The 26186-nt window shown below is 42.7% G+C and overlaps 1 protein-coding gene across 1 annotated transcript in view; it reads right to left on the bottom strand.

The window, feature by feature from the left end:
• BIN3 (bridging integrator 3) overlaps window positions 1-26186 on the bottom strand; it is a 139078-nt gene that overhangs the window by 45707 nt on the left and 67185 nt on the right. Inside the window, exons 4-6 of the mRNA XM_087706126.1 lie at window positions 24867-24928; window positions 18748-18884; window positions 14878-14918 (exon numbers count right to left, since the gene is read on the bottom strand). Coding sequence (XP_087562252.1) covers window positions 14878-14918; window positions 18748-18884; window positions 24867-24928 — 240 coding nt within the window. The remainder of the gene's footprint in view (window positions 1-14877; window positions 14919-18747; window positions 18885-24866; window positions 24929-26186) is intronic.

Below are 26186 nucleotides of genomic sequence, written 5' to 3'. Positions count from 1 at the left end.
CCCGAGGTCCATTTTCAGGTGCAATGGCCTCCTGCAATCCTCTGCCAGTGAAAACGAAGCTTGGGAGGGTCTCACACGAGTCTCCCCAGCTCAGTTTTTGCTGGTAGAGGCACCACGGGCTGGACCTTCTCTGTTTCCAGGGTAGCCTTGTGGGGCAGACCTAAGCACCCCCTTTCGGGCCCCGGGCCTTGAGTTTGACACCCCTGTTCTAGAAGACCTAGGAGGAACAAGTTCTCCAAGAGAAGAAATATCAGAGAACTCTCAGAAACAAAGAAGAATGTTGGCTGTAAGGCAATGAAGGATGACTAATCTAAATAGAATAGAGCAGAGTAGAAGAGGAGATAGAATAGAATAGAATAGAATAGGAATAGAACAGAATAGGAGATGGAATAGAATAGAATAGAATAAGAATAGAGTAGGAGATGGAATAGAATAGAAATAGAATAGGAGATAGAATAGAATAGAATAAGAATAGACTAGGAGATGGAATAGAATAGGAGATGGAATAGAATAAGAATAGAAATAGAATAGAATAGGAGAGAATAGAATAGAATAGGAATAGAATAGGAGATGGAATAGAATAGGAATAGAAATAGGATAGGAATAGGAATAGAAATAGAAATAGAATAGAATAGGAGACAGAATAGAATATAATAGAATAGGAGATAGAATAGGAGATGGTATAGAATAGAAATAGAATAGAATATGGAATAGAATAGAATAGTTTTTGTTCAAGGGTTATTGGTATGCATATGGCAGTGATGGCTAACCTTTTTGTTGTTGGGTGCCAAAAATGCGAGCGCACGTGATAGCACATGTGCGTGCCGGCAACCAAAAAGCAAAGTGCACCCCCCATATGTGCATGTGTGCATAACCCCTCCCCCCACGCATGCCGCACTCCTCACCTCCAAGCTGAGCTTGGCATTTCCTCCAGGGGGGGCGGGGGAGGCAGTTTTCGCCCTCCCCAGGCTCCGGAGGCTTTCCTGAAGCCTGAGGAGGGCGAAAACGGCCCTCCCAAATGCCAAAAATCAACTGGGTGGCGCGCGCATGCTCGTTGGAGCTGACAGCTCGTGTGCCAGCAGATATGGCTCCACGTGTCATAGGTTCAGCATCAGGGGCATATAGCATTCGGCTCTATTTCTTTTTCTGTCCAGTCAAATGAAGCTGTGAAAGTTCTGAACAATTTCTTAGAACTAAGGAGAAATTTCCAGATAGTGAGAACAATTAACCAGTGCAGTGTTTCTCAACCTTGTCAACTTGAAGATGTCTGGACTTCAACTCCCAGAATTCCCCAGCCAGCATTCGCTGGCTGGGGAATTCTGGGAGTTGAAGTCCAGACATCTTCAAGTTGACAAGGTTGAGAAACACTGTTGTAAATGTCCAACACTGGAAGTTTTTAAGAAGATGTTGGATAACCATTTGTCTGAAGTGGTATAGGGTTTCCTGCCTAAGCAGGGGGTTGGACTAGAAGACCTCCAAGGTCCCTTCCAACTCTGTTATTCTATTCTATTCTATTCTATTCTACTCTACTCCTACCCCTACCCCTATTCTTTCCCCATTTGCCCCGACCAAGAAAAGAAGAAAACAAAAATGAAATTATAAAATATCCAGAATAAAAGTCTACTCAGTGCTGCACAGTTCGTGCTATTAAAATAATCAGAGGAGATGATTCTTTTCTACATTCTATTTATGGAAGTGCATTAAAGCTGGCTTCAATTGAGGCCTTCTCCGTAGTGGTGCACCTATTTCAGAACACCTTCTTGTGAGAGTCATGCTGACATCACATTCATTTGGGGGCCAAATTAACCTTTCCCCATTATTTTAATGATTCTGCTTTCATCAAGTGGAATTGTTCAATTGCTTTAAATTTGAAGGTATTGCTTACTGCTTTATTATTATAATTGTTACTAATATTGGCATATGGTATATTTTGGGTAAAAGTACAGTCAAACATACAGATAATTCTGTCTGTGACAATTAGCAACAATAAATAGAACATCAGTGAGCGTCCATTTCTTTAGAAAATCCAGCAGTACAATGTACTTAAAACCAGCCAGAAGGCAAGAATTTAAAGGCATACTCAAAATGTTTCCATCTGTTATGTTTAGGCTTTACTTTTTCAACTCCTTCAACATCTTTATAAGTTAGATGAGGGGATAGAAGGGGGACTCATCAAATGTGCAGTCAACACTAAGCTGGGGGGAATAGCCAACACTTTAAAATAGGGGGTCACCAACTTTTCAGACCTCAGGGACCACTGAATTTATAATTTTAAATCCCGTGGACCACTAATATGATCTGCCTAATGACCGGCTGGGTGGGCCTGACTAGGTGGTCATGTGACTGGGTGGGCGGGGCCAACTCAATGTCACTCACGTCAAGGGGCACCTCACCAGCCTGTATTTGTCCCTCCCCTCCCAGTCACTCTTCGCTTGCCTGCCTGGGCTCCAACAGGAAGCAGTTGCTGGAGCTAAGCAGCCACCACGAGAAAGAGTTGGCAAAACAGCTCAGTTCAAATTGGATCTGACCAAGAAGGAGGCTCAGCAGAAGCACCTCACTGAGGACTACGAGCATAGGCTTTCCAAGCAGAGGGAAGACCTGCGGGAGTGCAAGGCCAGGTACCGGCGCCTGGAGGCTCACTGGGCTGAGATGATCAGCCAGTTCCAGGCCATGATGCAGTCCCACTGGAACGAGGCCCTCTGGCTCTTCGCCACCAGCGGCGCTTCCCTCCAGTCTTCGCCCAAAACCCCGCACCAGGAGGCTGAAGCAGACCCCAAGTTGGAATTTCTGCCCCCCTCCGTCACGTAAAAAGTCCCCAAAAGAGGAAGACTCTCTGCAGCAACAGTATCCATCCCAGGGGCCGTAGTTTGATGTCCCCTGATTTAGTGCAATATAAAAAATGCAAATAATTTTTCTGTAGACCACCAAAATTTTCTCGCGGACCACCAGTGGTCCATGGACCACAAGTTGGTGAGCGCTGCTTTAGAAAATAAGTTCAAGATCCCGAAGGATCTTGACAGACTTGAACACGGGGCCCTGTCCAACAAAAAGTAATTTGGTGATGAGAAATGTAAGGTTTACACTTAGGCAAGAAAAACCAAATGCACAGATGTAGAATAGGTGGTACTTGGCTTCACAGCAGTAAAGTGTTTTCCTATATTTTCTTGAGTATTTATTTATTTACAAGGGTATGGATGTTACTCGAGCATTTATCCACATCTGTAATGTAGGGAGAATAGAGACGCAGATACAGATTAATAGAGTTGGAAAGGACTTTGTAGGTCATCTAGTCCAACCCCCATCTCTATATATATATTTCTATATCTATCATCTGTCTGTCTGTCTACCTATCTGTTATCTTATCATCTATCTAGAAATATAAAAATATTTTAAAAATCTGTCTATCATCTATGTCTGTCTGTCTATCTATCAATATAAAAGTATTTACAAATCTATCATCTCTGTCTGTCTATCTCTCTGCTTATCTATCTGTCTGTCTGTCTGACCTACCTGTGTATCTATCTATTTGTCTGTCTGTCTGTCTGTCTGTGTAGCTATCTAACTTTTTTTTTACAATTACAGATTAACACAGTTGGAAGGGACCTTGTAGGTCATCTAGTCCACCACCACCCCCGCCCAAGCAGGAGACCCAACACCATTTCTGACAGATGGCAATCCAGTCTTTTCTTGAAAGCTTCCAATGGTGAGGCTCCCACAACTTCTGAAGGCAACTTGAAGAATCAAGAATCTCTCCTTGATCAGTTTCCATCCATCATTCCTTGTCTGGCCTTCTGGTGCTTTGGAAAACAGTTTGACCCCCTCCTCTCTGTGGCCACCCCTCAAATATTGGAAGATGCTATCATGTCTCCCCTGGTCCTTTTCTTCACTAGACTAGCCAGGCCCAGTTCCTACAAACGTTCATCGTATGTTTTAGCCTCTAGTCCCCTAATCATCCCGGTTGCTCTTCTCTGCACTCTTTCTAGAGTCTCAACATCTTTTTTATAGTGTATAGTATAATCCAAAGCATAATATCTAAACTGATAGTAAGTAAAAAGGCTGGGAACTCCTTTTCTACAAGGATGTCTTCAAAGCCAGGCCTGCTAAAATAGACATTTCCTCGTCTTTAAATAAAGGGATAAGAACAGCGAAAGCACAAGTGAAGTGGGCACTCTGAATTGACTAACTACTTCTTGACAGTTTCAAAACACCAGGGGCTGAATCGAAATGTTAAGTACCCTTCATTATCTTAGCAGGCTCCAAGTGGCCTCCCCTCTTTGCTCGGAGCCTTCCTTGACAATGCTTTCTCCTTCCCCCAAAATGCACTCCTTCGCTGAAGGATTCTTTACTGCTCTCCGCAAGCTCTCCGCGGAGACTGTGCCACAGAGCGGTACATGGTGTACATAAAACGCTGCTTTGTGTCTCTTCACGCAGTGGTGAAAAATGAGAGGAATCATGCCAGATTCCTTTCCCAATATGATAATGTACAATCCGAAACTCCCTCCACTGACGTTGACAGAGGCATTCACAACTGAATCAAAACTGCATGGAATCTGGCCTTGCGTTGAGATACAGATTTGTTTGTGTGTGTGTGTGTGTGTGTGTGTGTGTGTGTGTGTGTGTGTGTGCGCGTATGTACTGTATGTATGTATGTATACATGTGTATATCTATCTATCTATCTATCTATCTATCTATCTATCTATCTATCTATCTATCTATCTATCTATCTATCTATCTATCTATCTATCTTCCTTCCATCCATCCATCCATCCATCCATCCATCCATCCATCCATAAAAAGTAGATGTCTTTTATTTGTAGAATAGAATTCCCAGTTGCAATGAATGGCTGTGAAGTTTGGACTATAAGGAAGGCTGAGCGCCAAAGAATGGAGGCCTTTGAACTCAGGTGCTGGAGAAGACTCCTGTGAGTCCCTTGGACTGCAAGGCCATCTAACTGGTCAGTCCTAGAGGAGATCAACCCTGACTGCTCTTTAGAAGGCCAGATCCTGAAGAGGAAACTCAAATACTTTGGCCACCTAATGAGAAGGAAGGACTCACTGGAGAAGAGCCCAATGTTGGGAAAGATGGAGGGCAAAAGAAGGAGGAGACGACAGAGAATGAGGTGGCTGGATGGAGTCACTGAAGCAGTAAGCATGAGCTTCAGTGGACTCCAGAGGATGATAGAGGATAGGAAGGCCTGGAGGAACATTGTCCATGGGGTCGCAATGCGTCAGACACAACTTTGCAACTAACAACAACAATTTGTAGAACTGTTGTCTTCATTCTGATGATTTTAAGGGTTTCTTTTTTATCGTGGTTTGAAAAAGTATGTGTAAACCCCGATTTACAATTTGTTTAGATTATGACACTGCTGAAAAACATTACCAGTCCTCATACGTACAACTGTTGCTGGGTCCCTGTCGTTATGTGGTCAAAATTCGGGCGCTTAGCAACCATGATTTAAGATGGTTGCGGCATCTTGGTGTCACATAATTGTCCTTTGCAACCTTCCTAGACAGCGTCTGACAGGCAAAGTCAATGAGAAGTCAGATTCAGTTAACAACCATGTGATTCACTGAACGACTGTGGGGGGAAAAAGTGGTAGAATCAGAGACAAGTTGCTTAACAACTGCCTTGCTTAACGCCAGAAGTTCCAGTCTTGACCGTGGTCATTAAGTCGAGGACTATACGTAATTGGAAAGCACAATTCATGGGATAGGACATTTTTGGAACAGTAAAGTTTACCAATTTAATGCGGACTCAGAAAACCGCTGGCTTTTAACAATCCAAACACACAGTATTGTTTCATTGTTTCAACTGGCCCCAAAAAAGTAAGTAATTATCTTATGCGGTTTCCAAAAAATGGACGTGTTTCCCTCCCTCATCCTCAGGCTGCTAATAAAAAGAACAATAAATCACATAACAGGGCACAGAGCAATTTGGAGCAGCGTTACATGTGGTGAGAAGGCCAAAAGAAAATCAAAGGAGAGATGTCGCTCAAAGGACATTAATATGTGAATTGTGTGTGGGGTGGGGAGAGATTTGGAAGGGGGGAGGAGGAGGAAGGAGAAGGAGAAAAAGGAGGAGGAGAAGAGGTGGAGGAGGGAGAAGGAGAAGAGGAGAAAAGGAGGAGGAGGAGAGGGGGAGGGGGAGCAGGAGAAGAAGCAGAGGAGGAGAAGGTGAAAAGGAGGAAGAGAAGAGAAAGAGGAGGAGAAAAGGAGGAGGAGGAGGAGGTAAGGGAGGGGGAGGAGGAGAAGAAGAGAAAGAAAGAAAAAAGGAGGAGGAGGAGGAGGAGAAAAGGAAGACTTGGGTGATGAGGAGGAAGAGAGGGAGAAGAGGAAGAGGAGGAAAAGGAGAAAGAGAAGGAGAAAAGGAGGAGGGGGAGAAGAATAAGAAGGAGGAGAAGAGAATCAGGAGCAGAGAAAGGGTGAGGGGAAGTAACTGCCAGAAAAGGCAGCAGGGGAAAATATATACAGGAGGAAGTGAGGATTGGGACAAAGACAGGCTGGCACAGAGCTACACCAAAGCATTCCGTTCAGGAATGCCATTCCACAATCCATGCCCACTCGTCCGTCCATCGCAGGGCTGTCCACCCACCAGGAAGGGGAAATTAAAACCATCCTTTTAGACTACAGCAAAAAGCCATAGAAAAAAGAAGATGACAGCTCAAACCAACCGGGGATTAAGACCTAAGAGCTCCCAGAAAGTGGGGAGGATGGGGGCGGGGAGGGAGAGACAGCAAACGGATGGGGAAGGCCATGCCATGTGGCTAACTTTCTGCATGAAACCCTCATTAAAGATCTAGAAGGACTGGAAAGATTTCTTTTGCAGCTTCCGGTTTCTTAATTCTCCACCCCCACCCCGTCCCGGGAGAAATCCAGCTGTTGGGTCATCTGTTTTCACTGTCTAAGATTCACAGGCCAAGACTGTGCGATGAACTGATGGAAGATTTAGGGGGTTATGGAGAATGAAGGGAGAAAAAAAATCCACGCTTCCCCTCTGTGTGTATTAAGTACAGTACTTAGTACGGATTTCAAGATGGCTAGAGTAAATTTCCTGACAGAACAATTAATCAAGTGAGACAACTTGGCTTCCAGAGGTTGTAAATTCTCGAACACTGGAAGTTTTTAAGAAGAGATTAAATAGCCATTTGTTTGAAGTGGTCTAGGGTTTCTTGCCTAAGCAGGAGGTTGGGCTAGAAGACCTTCAAGGTCCCTTCCAACTATTCTATGCTATGCCATTCTATGCTATTCTATCCTCTCTTCTCTATTCTATTATCCTATATCCTATCCTCTCTTTTCTCTTCTCTATTCTCTTCTATCCTCTCCTATTCTCTTCTCTTTTATTCTATGGAAAAGGCAGAGCTTGATGAAACTAGAGCTCTGGACTGGGGTAAAATGTTTAAAACAAACAAGAAAACATGTTTGTGGAAATATTCAATCATCCAGGTCATGGTTGTCTTAAAGGTGCTTTTTTCCCCCTTGTATTTTTTTCTTTGAAAACATTTTGCTCCTCATCCAAGAAGCTTGTTCAGTTCTAACTAAAGTTCAGAGAACTGAACGGTTCAGTTAGAACTGAAGAAGCTTTTCGGATGAGAAGCAAACTGTTTTCAAAGAAAAAAACAAGAAAGTCCAGTTGCTTTTTGGGGGGATGGGGAGGAAGCACCTTTGAGACAAACAAGGAAAAACACACACACACACCAGTTTCAGCTGTTGTGAAAAACCTGCCTTGAGGTTGACAGAGTTGTGAGTCAATATAGCTTTTGCAAACATGTCAATTCAGAAAGTTTGCAGTTCTACTTTTACCAAAGATGGTATAAAATACCCTAGACAGGGGCAGGAACCAATGTCAGTTATGCTCAAGTTCATAATGTGTGTAAGTAACACCATATGCTAACACACCCATGGCTTGCTTCATCATTTAGTTAATAAACAGCAAGTGTAAATCATGAACCACACCAGCTGAATGCACATGGCTTAAACAAACCCACATTACAACAATGTTGTGGCCCGCCAGTGGCCAGCGGAGCTGGTGACAGACTCAGAGAGTGAGGAGGTTGGGGAGGAACATGGGCCAGTCCTGGCATCTGAGGAAGTGCTCTGTGTCGGAGGCAGGGCCCTCCGACAGTTATCAGTTGCCTTCGGAGTCGGAGATCAGTGGGGCAGAAGAACAGCTGGAGCCTGTTCCAATGTGCACATGTGCAGAGCTGTCAGAAGAAAGGAACAGCTAAGGAACAAGGGATGACTTGGGAGTAAAGGCACAGGTGGACAATGAATGGCCCCTCCCACATGGAATAAAGAGGAGCGAAAGGGGAGTGGAGACAATTAGTTCAATTCATTAGGGTGAAGATCTGTTCCTGACTTCTTGCCAAGTAATTGCTGCTACAGAGTGGTGTTTGGAAGATATCGGCCTGGCAGCTCTCCAAGCCTGATAAAGGCCTGTAGCTGTGAAATCTCTTGAAAGACTATTGGCCGGGACTTTGCTGGAGAGGAATTCCCTTTAACCTAAATAAAAGGGGTTTTATCGGGACGAGGAGTCGGCTTCGTGCTCTTGGGAAGCCTAGGTCAGAACAAACTTTGTATGGTGTTTCAGCTCTGATTTGCAGAGAACCACAGGAACTGCAAGCTGGTTTGGAAGACTTCATCCCTTGGATTTGAAGCAGCTCGCCCAGAAGGGTGCAAGATATGACAAATGTCCCATTTGCAAATTTTTTTTTTTTAATATTTCCATTCTGTCTCCTATGGTTACCCTCAGAAATGGAACTGTCAATCTAGCCTCGGGCCTGGGTATAAATTCTGCCCACAGAGACCAGCACAGTTCTGAATCTCTAAGGAAAAACTGCCAACTGTGTCAAGCAGCTTGCTAGCCTGGCCCCTTCCCCTCGGCATTAATGCCAGGACAGCCAACATATTGCACCATCCTCTAAGCTTGGAAGGGAGTCTACAATTATTCTCCAATTCTCTCCAGTGCCTCGGGGGCTTTTGAAGGAGCAGCAGCAGCAGCCTTGAAACACGATGAAGAACAAGGCAAGCACCTGTGGCATACCTTGGCTTCAGAAATGGCCACAAATATGGAAGTTAAGACCAAGTTTTCTATATAGTTCGTTCCTGCCACAAGGCCCTTGGGAGACAACTGTTGTTTGGAAAATACATGATGCAAATCCAAGATTCTTTCATAGTATGGATCTTTCCATTGACTGTTCGACTCTCTCTATATATTTCTATATCTATCTATCTATCTATCTATCTATCTATCTATCTATCTATCTATCTATCTATCTATCTATCTATCTATCTATCATATGTCTGTCTACCTATCTATTATCTATCATCTATCTAGAAATATAAAAATATTTTAAAAATCTCTGTCTATCATCTCTGTCTGTCTATCTATCTATCAATATAAAAATATTTAAAAATCTGTCTAGCATCTCTGTCTATCTATCTCTCTGCTTATCTACCTATCAATCTATCTGTCTGTCTGCCTGCCTGCCTACCTGTGTATCTATATGTCGATCTATCTGTGTAGCTATTTAACATTTTTACAGATTACAGATTGACAGAATTGGAAGGGACCTTGCAGGTCATCTAGACAGTGGGTTAGACAGCATCACCACCAGATGGATTCGTAACTGGCTGACCAACCGCACTCAACGTGTAGTCCTCAATGGAACTGCAACTTCATGGATGGGGAACTCATCAAATTTGCAGATGACACCAAGCTGGCAGGAATAGTCAACACTCCAGAAGACAGGCTTAAGCTACAGAAGGATCTTGACAAATTTAAACATTGGGCACTATGTAATAAAAGAGTAAGGTTCTATATTTAGGCGAGAAAAACAAAATGCACAGGTACAGTGTAGGTGGTACCTTGCTCAATAGTAATAACTGTGGCATGGATCTTGGATCCTAGTGGACAACCATTTAAATAGGAGCCAGCCATGTGCAGCAGCTACCAAAAAAGCCAACACAGTTCTAGGCTATATAAACAGAGGGATAGAATCAAGATCACGTGAAGTGTTAATACCATTTTACAATGCCTTGGTAAGGCCACGCTTGGAATACTGCAGTTAGTTTTGGTCACTACAGTGTAGAAAAGATGTGGAGACTCTGGAAAGAGGGCAGAGAAGAGCAACAATGCTCTTCTGCATTAGGGGACTAGAGGCTAAAACATATGAAGAACGGTTGCAGGAATGGGTATGTCTAGTTTAATGAAAAGAAGGACTAGGGGAGACATGATAGCAGTCTTCCAATATCTCAGAGGTTGCCACAAAGAAGAGGGAGTCAAACTATTTTCCAAGGCACCCGAGGGTAGAACAAGAAGCAATGGGTGGAAACTAATCAAGGAGAGAAGCAACTTAGAATTGAGGAGAAATTTCCTGACAGCTAGACCAATTAATCAGTGGAACAGCTTGCCTCCAGAAGTTGTGAATGCCCCAACCCTGGAAGTCTTTAAGAAGATGTTGGATAGCCATTTGTCTGAAATGGTATAGGGTTTCCTGCCTAGGCAGGGGGTTAGACTAGAAGACCTCCAAGGTCCCTTCCAACTCTGCTATTTTATTGTATTATCTAGTCCAACCGCCCGCCCAAGCAGGAGACCCAACACCATTTCTGACAGATGACAATCCAGTCTCTTCTTGAAAGCTTCCAGGGATGAAGTTCCCACAACTTCTGAAGGCAACTTCTGTTCCACTGGTTGATTGCTCTCACTGTCAGAAAATTCCTCCTTATTTCCAGGTTGAATCTCTCCTGGATCAGTTTCCATCCATTGTACCTTGTCTGGCCTTCAGGTGCCTTGGAAAATAACTTGACCCCTTCCTCTCTGTGGCAGCCCTTCAAACATAGGAAGACTGCTATCCTGTCTCCCCTGGTCCTTCTCTTCACTAAACTAGCCATGCCCAGTTCCTGCAACCATTCTTCGTATGTTTTAGCCTCCAGTCCTCTATCCTCCTGGTTGCTCTTCTCTGCACTTTTTCTAGAGTTTCAATCTTTTTTTTTTGAGTGTGGTGACCAAAACTGGATGCAGTACTCCAGGTGTGGCCTTACTAAGGCTTTAAGACTTGGAAAATAACTTGACCTCCTCCTCTCTGGCAGTCCCTCATGTATTGGAAGATGCTATCCTGTCTCCCCTGGTCCTTCCCTTCATTAGACCAGCCATGCCCAATTCCTGCAACCGTTCTTCAAAACACGAAGAGTCCCTGATTATGGTTAGAGGGAGGGAACCTGGGCCTGCCTCCCGCACTCAGCCGCTGCAGCTTTGGAGGAAAAGCCGTTTCGCGCTCCAAACTGGCCAAGCGCCTCCCGCAGCTTCCGGTGCTGAGCCAGAGTGGAGGGAATTTGATTCTGCATCTGATTCCGATTAGGCTGTATTGCCACTAATGATAATGTCCCAAATTGCATTGATCTTAAAAAAAAAAAAACCTAATAAATTTTACGGACCACCACTGAAGGGGAGTAATGAAATGCAGCTGTTGGAATAAAAAAAAATTAGTTTCTTGTACTCCGGAAGCCTGGGTGAGGCCTGGGAGGAGATTCTCCTCTGAGGAAAGCAATGCTTCATTTTATTTTGTTTTATTTTTTGTTTTTAAAAAAAGGCCATTCCCATTCAACTCTGACCTACGGGGTGTTAGGTGGGAGAACTAGGAGGTTTCCCAAAAACAGATAAGTACCGTAGCTCTGGAGGCTTTTTTTTTCCAAAAATGTTGCTAATAGGAGTACATTTTTTAGCCTCCCCCTCCCCCCTTCACTTTCCAGATCCTCCATGGATGCAACAGGCGGACACTCAACTCAAACACAAAGCAAACCCTCCCTGGATACCATGCCACCCCCACCCCACCCCCACACGATGCACAATCACAAAGCAGAGGGAAATACGAGAATTGTCTGTTTTTATGACCCTTTAAGCTCTTAATTTTGGATAGAATCTGGGCGACTGGATGGAGTTGAACATGAGAATTGGAAGAGAAAAAAAAATCACAGATGGGAGAAGGAAGGAAGGCAGGAAGGAAGGCAGGAAGGAAGGCAGGAAGGAAAGAAGGAAGGAAAGAAGGAAGGAAGGAGAAAGATGGGAGAATGAAGTAAGGAAGGAAGGATGGAAAGAGAAAGAAAATAGGAGAAAGAGAGGAAATCCTAATTTGGGGGTATAATATCTTAATTTTGGATAGAATCTGGCAACTGGATGGAGCGGAAGACGAGAATTGGAAGAGAAAGATCACGGAAGGAAGGAAGGAAGGAAGGAAGGAAGGAAGGAAGGAAGGAAGGAAGGAAGGAAGGAAGGAAGGAAGGAGAAAGAAAATAGGAGAAAGAGGAAAAATCCTAATTTGGGGGTATAATATCTTAATTTTGGATAGAATCTGGGCGACTGGATGGAGCTGAACATGAGAATTGGAAGAGGGAAAAAAATCAAAGAAGAAAGGAAGGAGAGAAGGAAGTCAGTCATGGAAGGAAGAGAGTCAGGGAGGGAGGAAGGGTGGCCAGCCTCTGGAGATAAACAATAGGGAATTAGGTTTCAGATTTGATAACTTCTGAGATTTACTGATCTCCCAAAAAAACAGGGCAGGGAAATGGAAGAAAAGCTAAGCTAGTATCATGTTTGCCTGGGTGATTTTTCCCCTTGCAAATGCCCAGCTCAGTGGTTGATAAGAGGGAATGCAGTCATCCCACTCTAAACTCTCTGCCCCACAAAAACCCCAATGCTAAGCCCATTCTGGCATTGCTGGGGTATTTATTTATAGGGGGGAAATGTCTGGATCAAATGTAGTTTTTAATATTGGATTTTCCCCCTTACCAGAGGGAGCCCCCTTGTGGAGTACTGTGAAGCCGTTACCATGGCAACTCCACTGTGCTGTACAGTAGGAGCCATTTTACAGCAGTACAGTGGAAGCCATGTTAAGGCACAACAGTCTGTATGTTAACAGAACACACACACGGAAGGTTTTTTAGGGGTGTCTTACCCCCACAGTATTTGTTTCCAGAGAGCAAGTCATCTGTGTACCAAGTTTGGTTGAAATTGCTCGAGGCGTTCCAGAGTTATACTGGAACGCACAGACACAAACACATTTTTTTATATATATAGAGAAGATTCCTTTTAATTTATATCTGCCTTTCCAGATAGTATAATGAGCTTTTGGGTAAATGCTGACAGGTTCTTCCCTTAACTCCAAAACGCCAAATAAAAATACATATTCGGTACTCAATTTTTCTACATGACAACATAGGCGGCCTGCTTAAAACTGTTCGGTTTTAATGTCTTCCCATATGAATCAAATATTCAAGCTGACAGCACATTAAAATATGGGTTGGAGACAAGATGCTCTCCCAATTCCTAACCAGCAAAATTACGTTACCTAGAAATTGCCAATCCCATCATATTTGAAGGACATCAGCTGGAGGAAGACCACTATTAAAAAAGGTAACGGTTCCCCTCCCACATATGTGCTAGTTGTTCCCAACTCTAGGGGGTGGTGCTCATCTCTGTTTCAAAGCTGAAGAGCCAGCACTGTCCGAAGACGTCTCTGTGGTTACGTGGCCAGCATGACTAAACTCCAAAGGTGCACAGAACGCTGTTATCTTCCCACCAAAAGTGGTTCCTATTTTTCCACTTGCATTTTTACATGCTTTTGAACTGCTAGGTTGGCAGAAGCTGGGACAAGTAACGGGAGCTCACTCCGTTGTGCAGCGCTAGGGATTCGAGCCACCGAACTTTCTGATTGACAAGCTTGACATTATGTTCCCACCCAAAGTGCTTCCTATTTTTCTACCTGTATTTTTTAAGTGCTTTCGAACTCCTAGGTTGGCAGAAGCTGGGACAAGTAAGGGGAGCTTACTCCGTTACGCGGCGCTAAGGATTTGAAACCGCAAAACTGCCGATCTTTCTGATTGACTTAGCCACTGAGCAACCGCGTCCCTGTCCAGCAGGCTTCTACATCTGTCTACAATTTCAACCAAGCGTTTGGAGGAGGAAGAAGATGGAAAAACAAATGCTACAAAATTCCAGACCACCTTCAACTACCTTGCTCCCAAATCCCGCTCCATTCCTAACAGGCGATAAATGCAACCGCCTTAGTTTTATGTTGCTTTAATTTAGAAGCAGGAAAAAATGTCAAGTGAAACAAAAGGTGTTAACTGAGCAATTTGCCTCACTCGCTGTCTTATTAAAGTCATTTTGTTCTGCTCACACAACTTCCTTTTAATACAAAAAAAGTGAATCTAAAGATTTCGGCAATCGTTTGATTGTAGTAATAGAAGTTCTCTAAAAAGATCCTCAAATGCTTGGCTTATAGCTCAAGTAAATGCTAATGAGTTTTAAAAGAAACATGGAAAAGAAGCTCACAGACTTGCAATAATATTTAAAAAAAACCCTACGTATATGAATATATGCGTGGCTAAAATACACTTTTAAACAGAATATTTTTACTTTTTTTCAGTTTCAGGAAGGCGGCGGCTGCTATTTCTACCAGAGTAACGGGCGCTCACTCCGTTATGCGGCGCTAGGGATTCGAACCGCTGACCTTTCTGATCAACAAGCTTGACATTATATGCCACATGCTAAATAAATAAATAATGGAAGAGGTTTGACTCTATCAGCAAATGAGCAAAAGAGTTGTAATAGTTTGCTGATGATATTTTTTTATATATGTATACACTCACTACTAATTTTTTAATACTATTTTGCTTGCACATTCTCTCTAAAAGGAAGGCTAGAAATTCCGGGTTTGTTGTTTTTCTAAACACAAGTTGGGATCTGCAGAATTTCACAAGCTGTAGGTTTCACCCAATAAGCCTTGAGGGAAAGCAGGTTTCTTGTTCCCATGTTAAATCACATTCATTTGTAAAAGATTGCAAAAGATTGTTGCTTATAGGGAAACATCACAACTTACTTTTTCAGGGGCTCTATGACGGTTCTTTGGATTTGATTCACCTGTTAAAAGAAGAAGAAATGTTTTCAATAACCAGCAAGGCAGATCATTGGAGCCAGTGTTTCTCAACCTTGGCGACTTGAAGATGTCTGGCCTTCAACTCCCAGAATACTCCAGACAGAATTCCCCATTTCAGTTCTGATTTGAATCAATGGAACTTCATAATTAACTCCATATTTTCCAAATACATTCTTTTCCACTCTGGTTGTTCTGACCTAGGCTTCCCAAGAGCATGAAGCAAACGCCTTGTCCCGACAAAAAATGTTTTATTAATTTCCTGTGAATTTCTTGGCTCATTCACAGCCAGCAAAGTCTTTCAAGGGAGGATTTACAGTCACAGACCTTATCTAGCTTGGAGAGCTGCCAGGCTGATATCTGCAAAACTTGGCAAGGAGTCTTGGAGAGTCACGAACCAATTAAGCAAACTCATTATCTCCTGCAAACCCCACTTCCCTTTTGCTCCTCTTTTATCTCCTCTGGGAGGGGCCATTCATCATCCACCGGTGACCTTACTCCCAAGTGAACCCCTGTTCTTTAGCTGCTCCCTTCATCTGGCAACTTTGCGAATGCGCACACTGGGAACAGGCTCCAGCTGTTCGCCTCACTGATGTCGGACTCCGAAGGCAGCTGATAACTGGCATATGGCTCTGGCCCCCTCTCTGCCTCTGACACAGAGCCCTCATCAGAGCTTTCCCCAGACTCCAGGACTGACCCATGTTCCTCCCCAACCTCCTCACTGTCCGAATCTGCTGCCAGCTCTGCTGGCCACTGGCAGGCCACAACACTGGTTGTCCTTTCCATGTTTTCATTTTTAGCTAAATTAAGTATTTTGTGGCTACTGAGCATGTTAAATCTTCACCAGAATTTTGCTTCTTTTTAGTTGTTGGGATTTTTACAAAAAACAAACAAACCCAAAAACAGTTTAGCTAACTGTAACGGTTTCTCTAAATACTTTGGTATTTGCTCTCTTGGTTCTTAATGGACCTACTCTTGCTCCAATTCTGTCAGTGTTCATTATATTTGGTACTCATAATACAAGATTGTTATTACGGGAATGTGATTTATAATATAACATAAAATCTTAAAATTAGTTCAGAATATAAAGAGCCAGATTGATGGACAAACAGTTGGGGGGAGGGGGGTAGTTATGGAACTCTGTTTTTTTAATTGTGTGCACAAAGATGGAAAGATACAACAATATAAACAATGGGGGCTCGTTGGTGAAGATCATGGAACTTGTTGAAATGGCCAAATTGACTTCATTATTAGAGAAAAGTACAATGGAAAACTTTGATGTACATTTTTTGTAAATCAGAACAAAATTAACTCAATGATTTATGGTTTGATGACTGGAATAGATAGATACTAGAAAGAAGAGAGTCACGTTCCAACCAGTCATGAGGCATATTTATACTTATAGATCTACAAAGAAGATCGGAAGTCACTTCTTTGTATTTTTTTTCACTTGCTCTTCTCTTTTTCTTTCTCTCTTATGCTTTTAGCTTTCCCTTTGATCTTTTTTTCTTTACATGAGTATTAGTTTTTATCATTGTTTTTAAAAGCTTTCATGAAATTGTTTTAAAAACAAACAACAAAATATAAAAAAGCATTATGAGTAAGCACAGAAGGCAAAAGTTGATTCTCAACAATAGAGAACAGATGAAGTTCAGGGTTGCACTGTTGATTTCGGGTATTTCTGAGCTTGATTCAGGGGTGAAATGCTACCAGTTCGGACCGGTGTGCCTGAACTGATAGTAAAAATGCTACCAGTTCAGGCGAATCAGTATTTCCGATGATCAGCTGTGACACATGATTTATATTAGCTAAAATATCGGATTTCCTACTTTCTAGTCACTGTATTTTTCAGAGTATAAGATGCACCAGAGTTTTTTGTGAAAAGGGACACATTTTTTATTTAAAAAAAAGAGCATGCAAAGCCTTTAGGAAGCTTGTAGAATGCTCCTGGGGGCTGGGGGGGGGCAGAAATGAGCAAAAAACAGCCTGTTTTTTTACAAAAATGGGCCTGTTTTTGTCAAACAAAGGGCATGCATTGCCTTTAGGAGGCTTATAGAGTGCTTCTGGGGCCTGGAGGGGGGGCAAAAAATGAGCAAAAAATGGCATGTTTTTCGCTCATGTTTGCCCTCCCCAGCCCCCAGGAGCACTCTGGAAGCCTCCTAAAGGTTATGCACAGCCATTTTTGCAAAGGGGGTAGGGTTTCAAGAGGCAAAAAAAAAGCCGTATTCAGTGTATAAGACGCACCCAGATTTTCACCCTGTTTTTTGAGGGGGAAAAGTGTGCCTTATACTCCAAAAAATACGGTAATTTAAATCACGTAGCGCAGCGGATTCCCCCCCCCCAACCCACACTGTTCTACTTACCCTTGCAGGTGCGCTTGGTAGCGGGCTCTGCCCACCCGCCCGGACGTCATCACATTCCGTTTTTGATGCTCTGCACATGCGCGGAAGGTCCAGTGCGCGCGCTCACATTTGTGAACTTGTACCAAATGTAAGTTGATTTCACCCCTGGCTTTGTTGTTTTCCTGCAGATATTTCAACGCCAGGCTACCAGGAACATCAGTGCAGAAAAACAACCGAACTCCATGAATGCCAACAGAAGTTGGGTTGATACAGCTTGTGCCATCCACAAGAGATAAGCCAAAATAATTACCTCAACTCTATCAAATTCAGGAAGTTCTGATTTACATCTAATAATTGTGCAAATTCACCTGGCTGCAAATCCCAGCCTAAGAAGCACAGATTGAGAATTTACTGTTCTGTGGCAATTACTGTTCTAAATCTCAAATTGTTAAGAATTAATTGCCTATTTTGTTCTTTGTCATTATTTCAAACTTCACTCTGTAATAACACTAAGTGATTTTTAAAATCCTGAGAGATGCACACAGAGCTTTGCACTGGTGTAGCTGCTGGTACTGTACAATAACACTCATTAACCCCTTTTGCACATCCTCTAATATATAAAGTCAGTAATAACCTGTTTCCCCTGAAAATAAGACCTCCCTGATAATAAGACCTCCTCGGCGCTAGTCATCACTTATAAAGCCCTTCATGGTATTGGACCTGGGTACTTGAGAGACCGCCTGCTGCCAATTACCTCCACTAGACCGATTAGATCCCACAGATTAGGCCTCCTCCGAATTCCATCCGCCGGCCAGTGTCGACTGGCGACTACCCGGAGGAGAGCCTTCTCTGTGGCTGCTCCGACCCTCTGGAACGAACTCCCCGTGGAGATTCAAACCCTCACCACCCTCCAGGCCTTCCGCAAAGCCCTTAAAATCTGGTTGTTCCAACAAGCCTGGGACTAAGAGCTGTTGTCCCCGTCTCGAATGGTATGACTGTTGTGCGTGTTTTTTTTTAATTATGCATTATTATGTGTGTTTTTTAAATTTTTGTCTGTATCCCCCTTCCCTGGTTTGAGTTGTGAGCCGCCCTGAGTCCTTTTCGGGGGAAAAGGGCGGCATATAAATATAACAAACGAAACGAACGAATAAGCCCAATCGGGCTTTTGAGCGCATGTGCTAAAATAAGTCCTGAAAATGAGCCCTCCCCGAAAATATTGCAACACAGCAACAGCCATGAGATGACCACGCTCCATGCCTCCTGCACCTCAAAAAAATTAAGACCTCTCCTAAAATAAGGCCAAGTGCTTATTTCGGGGGCCAAAAGAAAATAAGACCCTATCTTATTTTCGGGGAAACATGGTACAGTTTTGACAAGAACTATGGAACAATCAAGGAAAACTTCACAATTAAGGATGTCAAAACTTGGAGAACTTCTCCTTCCTCCTTAGGAATATATCCAGAGCAAAACGTACCTTCTCTTGATTAAAAGAATCCATTCTTTTCATTGCCGTGTCCAGCGCCATCACCATTTCGAGAAATTTAGGGTCTTGTTCACAGAGAGGATTGGCCAAGAGATCAGATGAGATTTTTACAGCAGACTTCGACATGGCTAGATTTGGGATAGAATTCAGGGAAAAATTGATTAAGGATTAATGCTATTAAGAGATACACAGTACTTACCAACTGCAGCCAGAATTGTATTTGCACAATAACGGAAAAATGATCAGATTCCGTCATATGAGAATGTCATTAAGAAAATACTAGAATGCGCAGAAATGGACAGACTAATACTTATTATTAAGGATAAAGAAGAAACTGAATATTTTTTTACGTGGGATGTATTTTATCAATAGTTACGCAATAGAAACAATTTAGAAAGGAGGTAATATAAAAAGAGGAAATGCTAATGTGGAGAGGATTTAACGACGATGTTATATATTATTGTAGTTATATTAATATATAGCTAGATTATTAATGTTATTGTGATGAATATGATAACAAATATGTGGATTATGACTGTTCAAATAACTGTACCCATATCACAGACGGTCTGATGGAAATGGAGTGAAGCTGGTGGCAGACTCAGACAGTGAGGAGGTTGGGGAGAAAGATGGGGCAGTCCTGGTATCTGGGCAAGGCTCTGATGAGGACTCTGTGTCGGAGGCAAAGATGGGGCCAGGGCCGTCCAACAGTTATCAGCTGCCTTCAGAGTCGGATACCAGTGGGGCAGGAGAACAGCTGGATCCTATTCCCGATGTGTGCATGTGCAGAGCTGCCAGGAGAAGGGAACAGCTAAGGAACAAGGGCTGATTGGGGAGTAAAGCCATAAGTGGACGATGAATGGCCCCTCCCATAGGGAATAAAGAGGAGCAAAAGGGGAGGGGAGTTTGCAGGAGCAATTAGTTCAATTCATTAGGGTGAAGATCTGTTCCTGACTTCTTGCCAAGTACTTGCTGCTACAGCATGGTGTTTGGAAGATATCGGCCTGGCAGCTCTCCAAGCCTGATAAGGGTCTGTGGTTGTGAAATCTTATGAAAGATTGTTGGCCGGGACTTTGCTGGAGAGGAATTCTCTTTAACCTAAATAAAAGAATTTTTGGTGCTTTTGGGAAGCCTAGGTTAGAACATCACCGAACACACTTTGTCCTCCTTTTCATGTCTCACTTATGATTTAAGTCATCACTACTTTGGTAGGAATGACAAGGCATAAAAGAAACCTGGTACAAAATATTTATACAAGATTGGCCCACCTATGAAGAAGCCAACTTACAAAAGCATATGAACAACACAGGCAGATGTTACCATGAATTCCATTCAGCTAGTGCCATTCGGGGAATGTCCTGATTGAACGATTTCACTTTCATTTTACATTCACTATGTTGCATTTGACCTTACTGTAATTCCTAAAATATGACTGCAGTAATCTTAAATGTAACGAACAGAAATAAACCAGCTTCAAAAGCTGTTTAAGCTTGGGTTCCAATAATGGAGAAAGAGTTGTCGCTCAGGGTTGAAAAGAGGGGTCACTTTGGTGCTCTTTGAGCTTGGTTGTTCTCTTGCTGAATAGCAATAGCAATAGCAGTTAGACTTATATACCGCTTCATAGGGCTTTCAGCCCTCTCTAAGCGGTTTACAGAGTCAGCATATTGCCCCCAACAACAATCCGGGTCCTCATTTTACCCACCTCGGAAGGATGGAAGGCTGAGTCCACCCTGAGCCGGTGAGATTTGAACAGCCGAACAGTCAGCTGAAGTAGCCTGCAGTGCTGCATTTAACCACTGCGCCACCTTGGCTCTAATGAAACATCTACAAGAAAACAACCAACCTCAGAGAGCACCAAGTAAAGTAAAGGTTCCCCTCGCATATATGTGCTAGTTGTTCCTGATTCTAGGGGGCTGTGCTCATCTCTGTTTCAAAGCCAAAGAGCCAGCGCTATCTGAAGATGTATCCGTGGTCATGTGGCCGGTATGTCTAAATGCTGAAGCTGCATGGAACACTGTTACCTTTCCACCAAAGGTGGTCCCTATTTTTCTACTTGCATTTTTACGTGCTTTCGAACTGCTAGGCTGGCAGAAGCTGGGACAAGTAATGGGAGTTCACTCTGTTATGTAGCGCTAAGGATTCAAACCGCCAAACTGCCGATCCTTCTGATCGACAAGCTCAGTGTTTTAGCCACTGAGTCATCACATCCCTTCAGAAAGCACCATGGACCCCTCAATTTAGATTGCTTTCCTAAAACCATCTTTCCAAATAACCTCTACAAGTGCATAATCCCAATAATTTACAAGAGCCATAAACGCTTTCTAAATGTCTTCCTGCAATTCCATCAAAAAATATCATCAAATCAAGACTACAAACATCACTATGACTGCCAGAGAGGGCAGCAAAGAGTTACTGTGGTGTCTCTTCGCTGCCACCTGCTGGCAGTCTCAATGTTGAAGCTCAGACCTGATCAGCCTTAGTACTGAAAGGAGAGAAAAGATTACGAGCCCCAAATTCCTGGTAACTGTTTCCCATCAGGCTATATAACTGGCATTATATCCATTATTTATTGTAATTCCTATTATGCTCTGGGATGCGGTGGCTCAGCGACTAAGACGCTGAGCTTGTCGATCAGAAAAGTCGGCAGTTTGGTGGTTTGAATCCCTAGTGCCGTGTAATGGAGTGAGCTCCTGTTACTTGTCCCAGCTTCTGCCAGCCTAGCAGTTCGAAAGGATGTAAAAATGGAAGGGGAACCTTTACCTTTATTATGCTCTACTTAGAAAGTGGTAGCCATGTCTAAACAGTCCTTCTCCTTAGAAAAAGTGAAGTATCCATTCACCATACTTCCATTTTCCTAATGCAAATATAAGGGTCTGAAATGATTCAGCTGGCCTAATGACTGGAAAGCAAATTTTGCTTTTCTTAAGCTAGCTTCTTCAATCGAACTGGTGATAGGTCAAGTGATTCATAATCCAGCTTTTCAGGAATTCATTCATTGTCTCCCGACTTCACAATAAGCTGAAACACAAAGAGAGAGAGAGACACTCCGGAGTGCATGAAATGCTAATGGGAAAACTTCCAGGAACGCTAACTGGTGGTTTGAAAAGAAGAGCTATTAATGAATTTGTGTAAACATCGGGACAAACACTCATGTGTAATCAAGTCCACATTATTTAAATGCACCATTTCTATATAAAAAAGTGCATGAGTGGAGGCTCCGTTTAAAGCAGGCGCAGAAGTGGCTAGACAAGGAGAGGCAGCCTTTTCTCAGCGCTCTTAAGGGCTGCGTCGTTTCACCGCAGTTCTTTCAAACCTAACAAATCGCAACCGATTAAGCTTTCGCAGCTTTCGGTAGTTTTACAAAAAAAAAGAAAAAGAAAAAAAAAAATCCTCTGGCAGCTGTGACAAGATAATGAAGGCAAAGCAAAGTTAGCAAGGTGTAAAACCCCAACCAATCCAGTGAGATTTATATATGGGGAAAACATTTAAGCTGCTAAAGTGTTATAAGCACATTTTAGCACATTTTGTCCTGGGGACAGTTTCAGAATCAAAACATAGGAGCATCCTTTCGCAGAACCAAGGTTGGACCAAGGAGCATCAATGAATTTTAACTGAAACCTGGGTTCAAATTTCACAGGTGCTATGGCATAAAAATGTACTCCTGTCAGATCTGAAAGCCATTGTTTACATTGGGCCTTCAGGCCTGCCACATTTTCTACTGTGGGAAAATAGGGAGATTATATGGAGTATGAAAGATATCCTGTTTCCCCCCAAAATAAGACTTCCCCAGATAATAAGCCCAATTGGGCTTCTGAGCGCATGTGCTAAAATAATCCCTCCCATGAAAATACTGCAACACAGCAGCAGCCATGAGGTGACCATGCTTGCCACCTCCTGCACCACAAAAGTAATAAGACCTCCCCAAAAATAAGGCCAAGTGCTTATTTTGAGGGTCAAAAGAAAATAAGACACTGTCTTATTTTGGGGAAAACATGGTATATAGTCTAAATAACATTCCTTTCTCAGAGAATCAAGCAGATCTTGCCCTGCACCTAGAAGGGCGTGACTGGGAGGCATCTCCAGTTGGGATGGTGCCTGATTAGGCCATGTGATGGACGGACATGTGGCTTCTGGGCAGAGGTTTGAACTTTCTTTTGGTTGGGGAAAAGCTGGAAGCTTTCAGATTCAGGTTTTCCCAGATGTTCCAACATGACATTTCTAATAAAATGGAACTTTGAGGAAACTCAAAAGCCTCGGGGTCTTCTTTCGTTGCGGGTGTTACTTGGAATCCTGACAAACTCCTACACCTTTCCTGGTGTCCTTGGAGACGTTTTAAAGATACGTTTTATGTCTTAAAATTAATGGGAATTAATATTAATTGGTATGCAAGGCCTATGTCACCATCGACTTTTGAACTTCATTTACCTATATTGACATTCCAGGGGGGAAAATGTAGAAGTCAGCTATAACACAATGTTTTGTTTACAGATGTTATCCACTTATCCAGGGGGGGGAGGAAAATGTAGGGAGGGAGGGCGTGAAGGAGGGAGGGAGGAAAGGAAGGAAGGAAGGAGACAGAAAATAGGAGAAAGGAAGAAAATTTCTTCCTAATTTGCAGGCTAATTTATAAGCAAAAGCAGAGAACCAGCTTTTCATATTTAAAACCAGAATGGTACAGATGGTTGCTCTGCAGTTTACTAGAATTTCTGGGTCAACTCAGAACCAGAAAGAAGTTCAAATTCTGCATTAATGCATAGCTGAATCCTGTGTTCAGAAAATTACATAAGCATTCAGGTTCATCAGCTTTTTTGGTTTCCAAGAAAACCAAAGAGAACGGAATTTATTTAAATGTTTTGATCTTTATCAGGAGGCAAACAGTGAAGTACCCCGAAGTTTAAAACTGTTCCTCACTTTCCCATTTAGTGGAGTGACCTTTATGGTTCCACTTGGTTTTTTTTTCCTCCAGGGGAAAAAAATGTTCATTCCCCGCCCTCTCATTCTGGCTTTTTCATTTCATCTCATTTCATTCTTGGCTTGCTTTTGCTCTGGTAATGCATTCATTTTATCTTCAAAGTAATGTGACGATGACCGAGGACTTGTTTAGGATCAGAGGAACATCGAGTAAAAATTTTGTTACGTTTTCTACAATCTGTGGCTACAGCAAAATACCTACTATCCACTTGTAAGGTAAAGGTTCCCCTCACACATATGTGTTCCCGACTCTAGGGGGCAGTGCTCATCTCCGTTTCAAAGCCGAAGAGACAGCAACGTCTGAAGACATCTCCGTGGTCATGTGGCCAGCATCACTAAACGCCGAAGGTGCACGGAACGCTGTTACCTTCCCACCAAAGGTGGTTCCTATTTTTTCTACTTGCAGTTTTACATGCTTTCGAACTATTAGATTGGCAGAAGCTGGGACAAGTAACGGGAACTGATTCTGTTACACGGTGCTAGGGATTTGAACTGCCAACTTTTCTGATCAACAAGCTCAGCGTCTTAGCCACTGAGCCACCGCATCCCGCAAATTGTACTGCAACTTGTAGGAGTTGCAAAAATCTGCTGAGCTATTTCTATCATTATTTTAGGACCCTTAATTGGTTCTTTATCGACATTTCTCTCCTTTCCATTTGCTTAGATGCCATGTCGGATGGGATGGGACCCAATTGGGTTTCTGCTGGAGATGCCACAGAACACAACACAAAAAGGACAAAAGGGCAGGAGAAAATCAACACCCGGAATCCAGATGTTTCTCTCCAAAATCTCAGAAGCAAACAGCTGTGTCAGTAGGAAAAGAACAAACAGAAGAAATGGCTGCCAGTTTACTCACTGCTTCCTACGCTTATCACAGTGTCCAAAGCCAAGTTAAATCCAGCCTTAATCAGGAATTCCCCAGATAATTTGTCTTTTTACAGGCTGTTGGAAAGTATTTGTTATTCCTTTGTGCTAATCTGTTTGCAAAATATAGTTTAGAATACTTTGTTTTATATAAAATGGGACATTTTGGCCAGTGAAAAAAACTCAACACAGGCTTTATGAACTGTGGCTAAATAGCTGGGGGGGGGGGGGTCAAAACTGGCTCAAATCTCACTTAGTACATCAGATTCACATACCTAGATCTGCATCTGTGCTTTTCTTCATATCTTTTTGGAGCTTCTTCGTTTGATCTTCCAACCTAAAAATAGAAAAAATAGTTTTGTTTTAAAATGCATATAATTAAAGCTCTCTCTCAGTGCAAAACAAACTTGCAAATGACAAGAAGGAGGAACAGAGAAGAAGTGAGAAGACGGTTGCTGGGTTTTGGTTTGTGAGACGTAGGAGCCAACAGAGAAGACCAGAAGAGGAGAAACACAGGGAATATATATTTCATGGCCGATAGGATTAGGAAGAATCGCTGGAGATCATCAGACAGTAAATGAAAATTCAGCTTTTTCTAACTTTTCTATCGATTTGTCATGGAGGACTGAACTTCTACATGCACTAGAATAGAACAGAACACAATAGAATAGGAGTAGAGTATGGAATAGAATAAATAAATTAGTGGACCAGAGGAATGCTGTCGATATAGTTTACTTGGACTTCAATAAGGCATTTGATAAGGTAGACCATAACCTACTACTAGATAAAGTAGAAGAATGTGGGTTGGACAGCATCACCACCAGATGGATTCGTAACTGGCTGACCAACCGCACTCAACGTGTAGTCCTCAATGGAATTGCATCTACATGGAGGGAAGTATGCAGTGGAGTACCCCAAGGCTCTGTTTTAGGCCCAGTACTCTTCAACATCTTCATCAATGATTTGGATGAGGGAATAAATGGGGAACTCATCAAATTTGCAGATGACACCAAACTGGCAGGAATAGCCAACATTCCAGAAGACAGGCTTAAGATACAGAAGGATCTTGACAAACTTGAACATTGGGCACTATCTAATAAAATGAAATTCAATGGTGAAAAGAGTAGGGTTCCACATTTAGGTAAGAAAAACGAAATGCAAAGGTACAGTATAGGTGGTATCTTGCTCAACAGTAATAACTGTGAAAGGGATCTTGGAGTCCTAGTGGACAACCATTTAAATAGGAGCCAGCAGTGTGCAGCAGCTGCCAAAAAAGCCAACACAGTTCTAGGCTACATAAACAGAGGGATAGAATCAAGATCACGTGAAGTGTTAATACTACTTTATAATGCCTTGGTAAGGCCACGCTTGGAATACTGCATTCAGTTTTGGTCGCCACAATGTAGAAAAGATGCGGAGACTCTAGAAAGAGGGCAGAGAAGAGCAACAAAGATGATTAGGGGACTGGAGACTAAAACATATGAAGAACAGTTGCAGGAACTGGGTATGTCTAGTTTAATGAAAAGAAGGACTAGGGGAGACATGATAGCAATGTTCCAATATCTCAGGGGTTGCCACAAAGAAGAGGGAGTCAA

The sequence above is a fragment of the Thamnophis sirtalis genome, unplaced genomic scaffold (assembly GCF_051295495.1).
Source record: "Thamnophis sirtalis isolate CommonGarterSnake01/CBP01778 unplaced genomic scaffold, rThaSir2_p1.2 scaffold_2, whole genome shotgun sequence".
Taxonomy (NCBI): domain Eukaryota; kingdom Metazoa; phylum Chordata; class Lepidosauria; order Squamata; family Natricidae; genus Thamnophis; species Thamnophis sirtalis.
The sequence above is the reverse complement of the archived record's forward strand: the minus strand, read 5'-3'. Positions and strand labels throughout refer to the sequence as shown.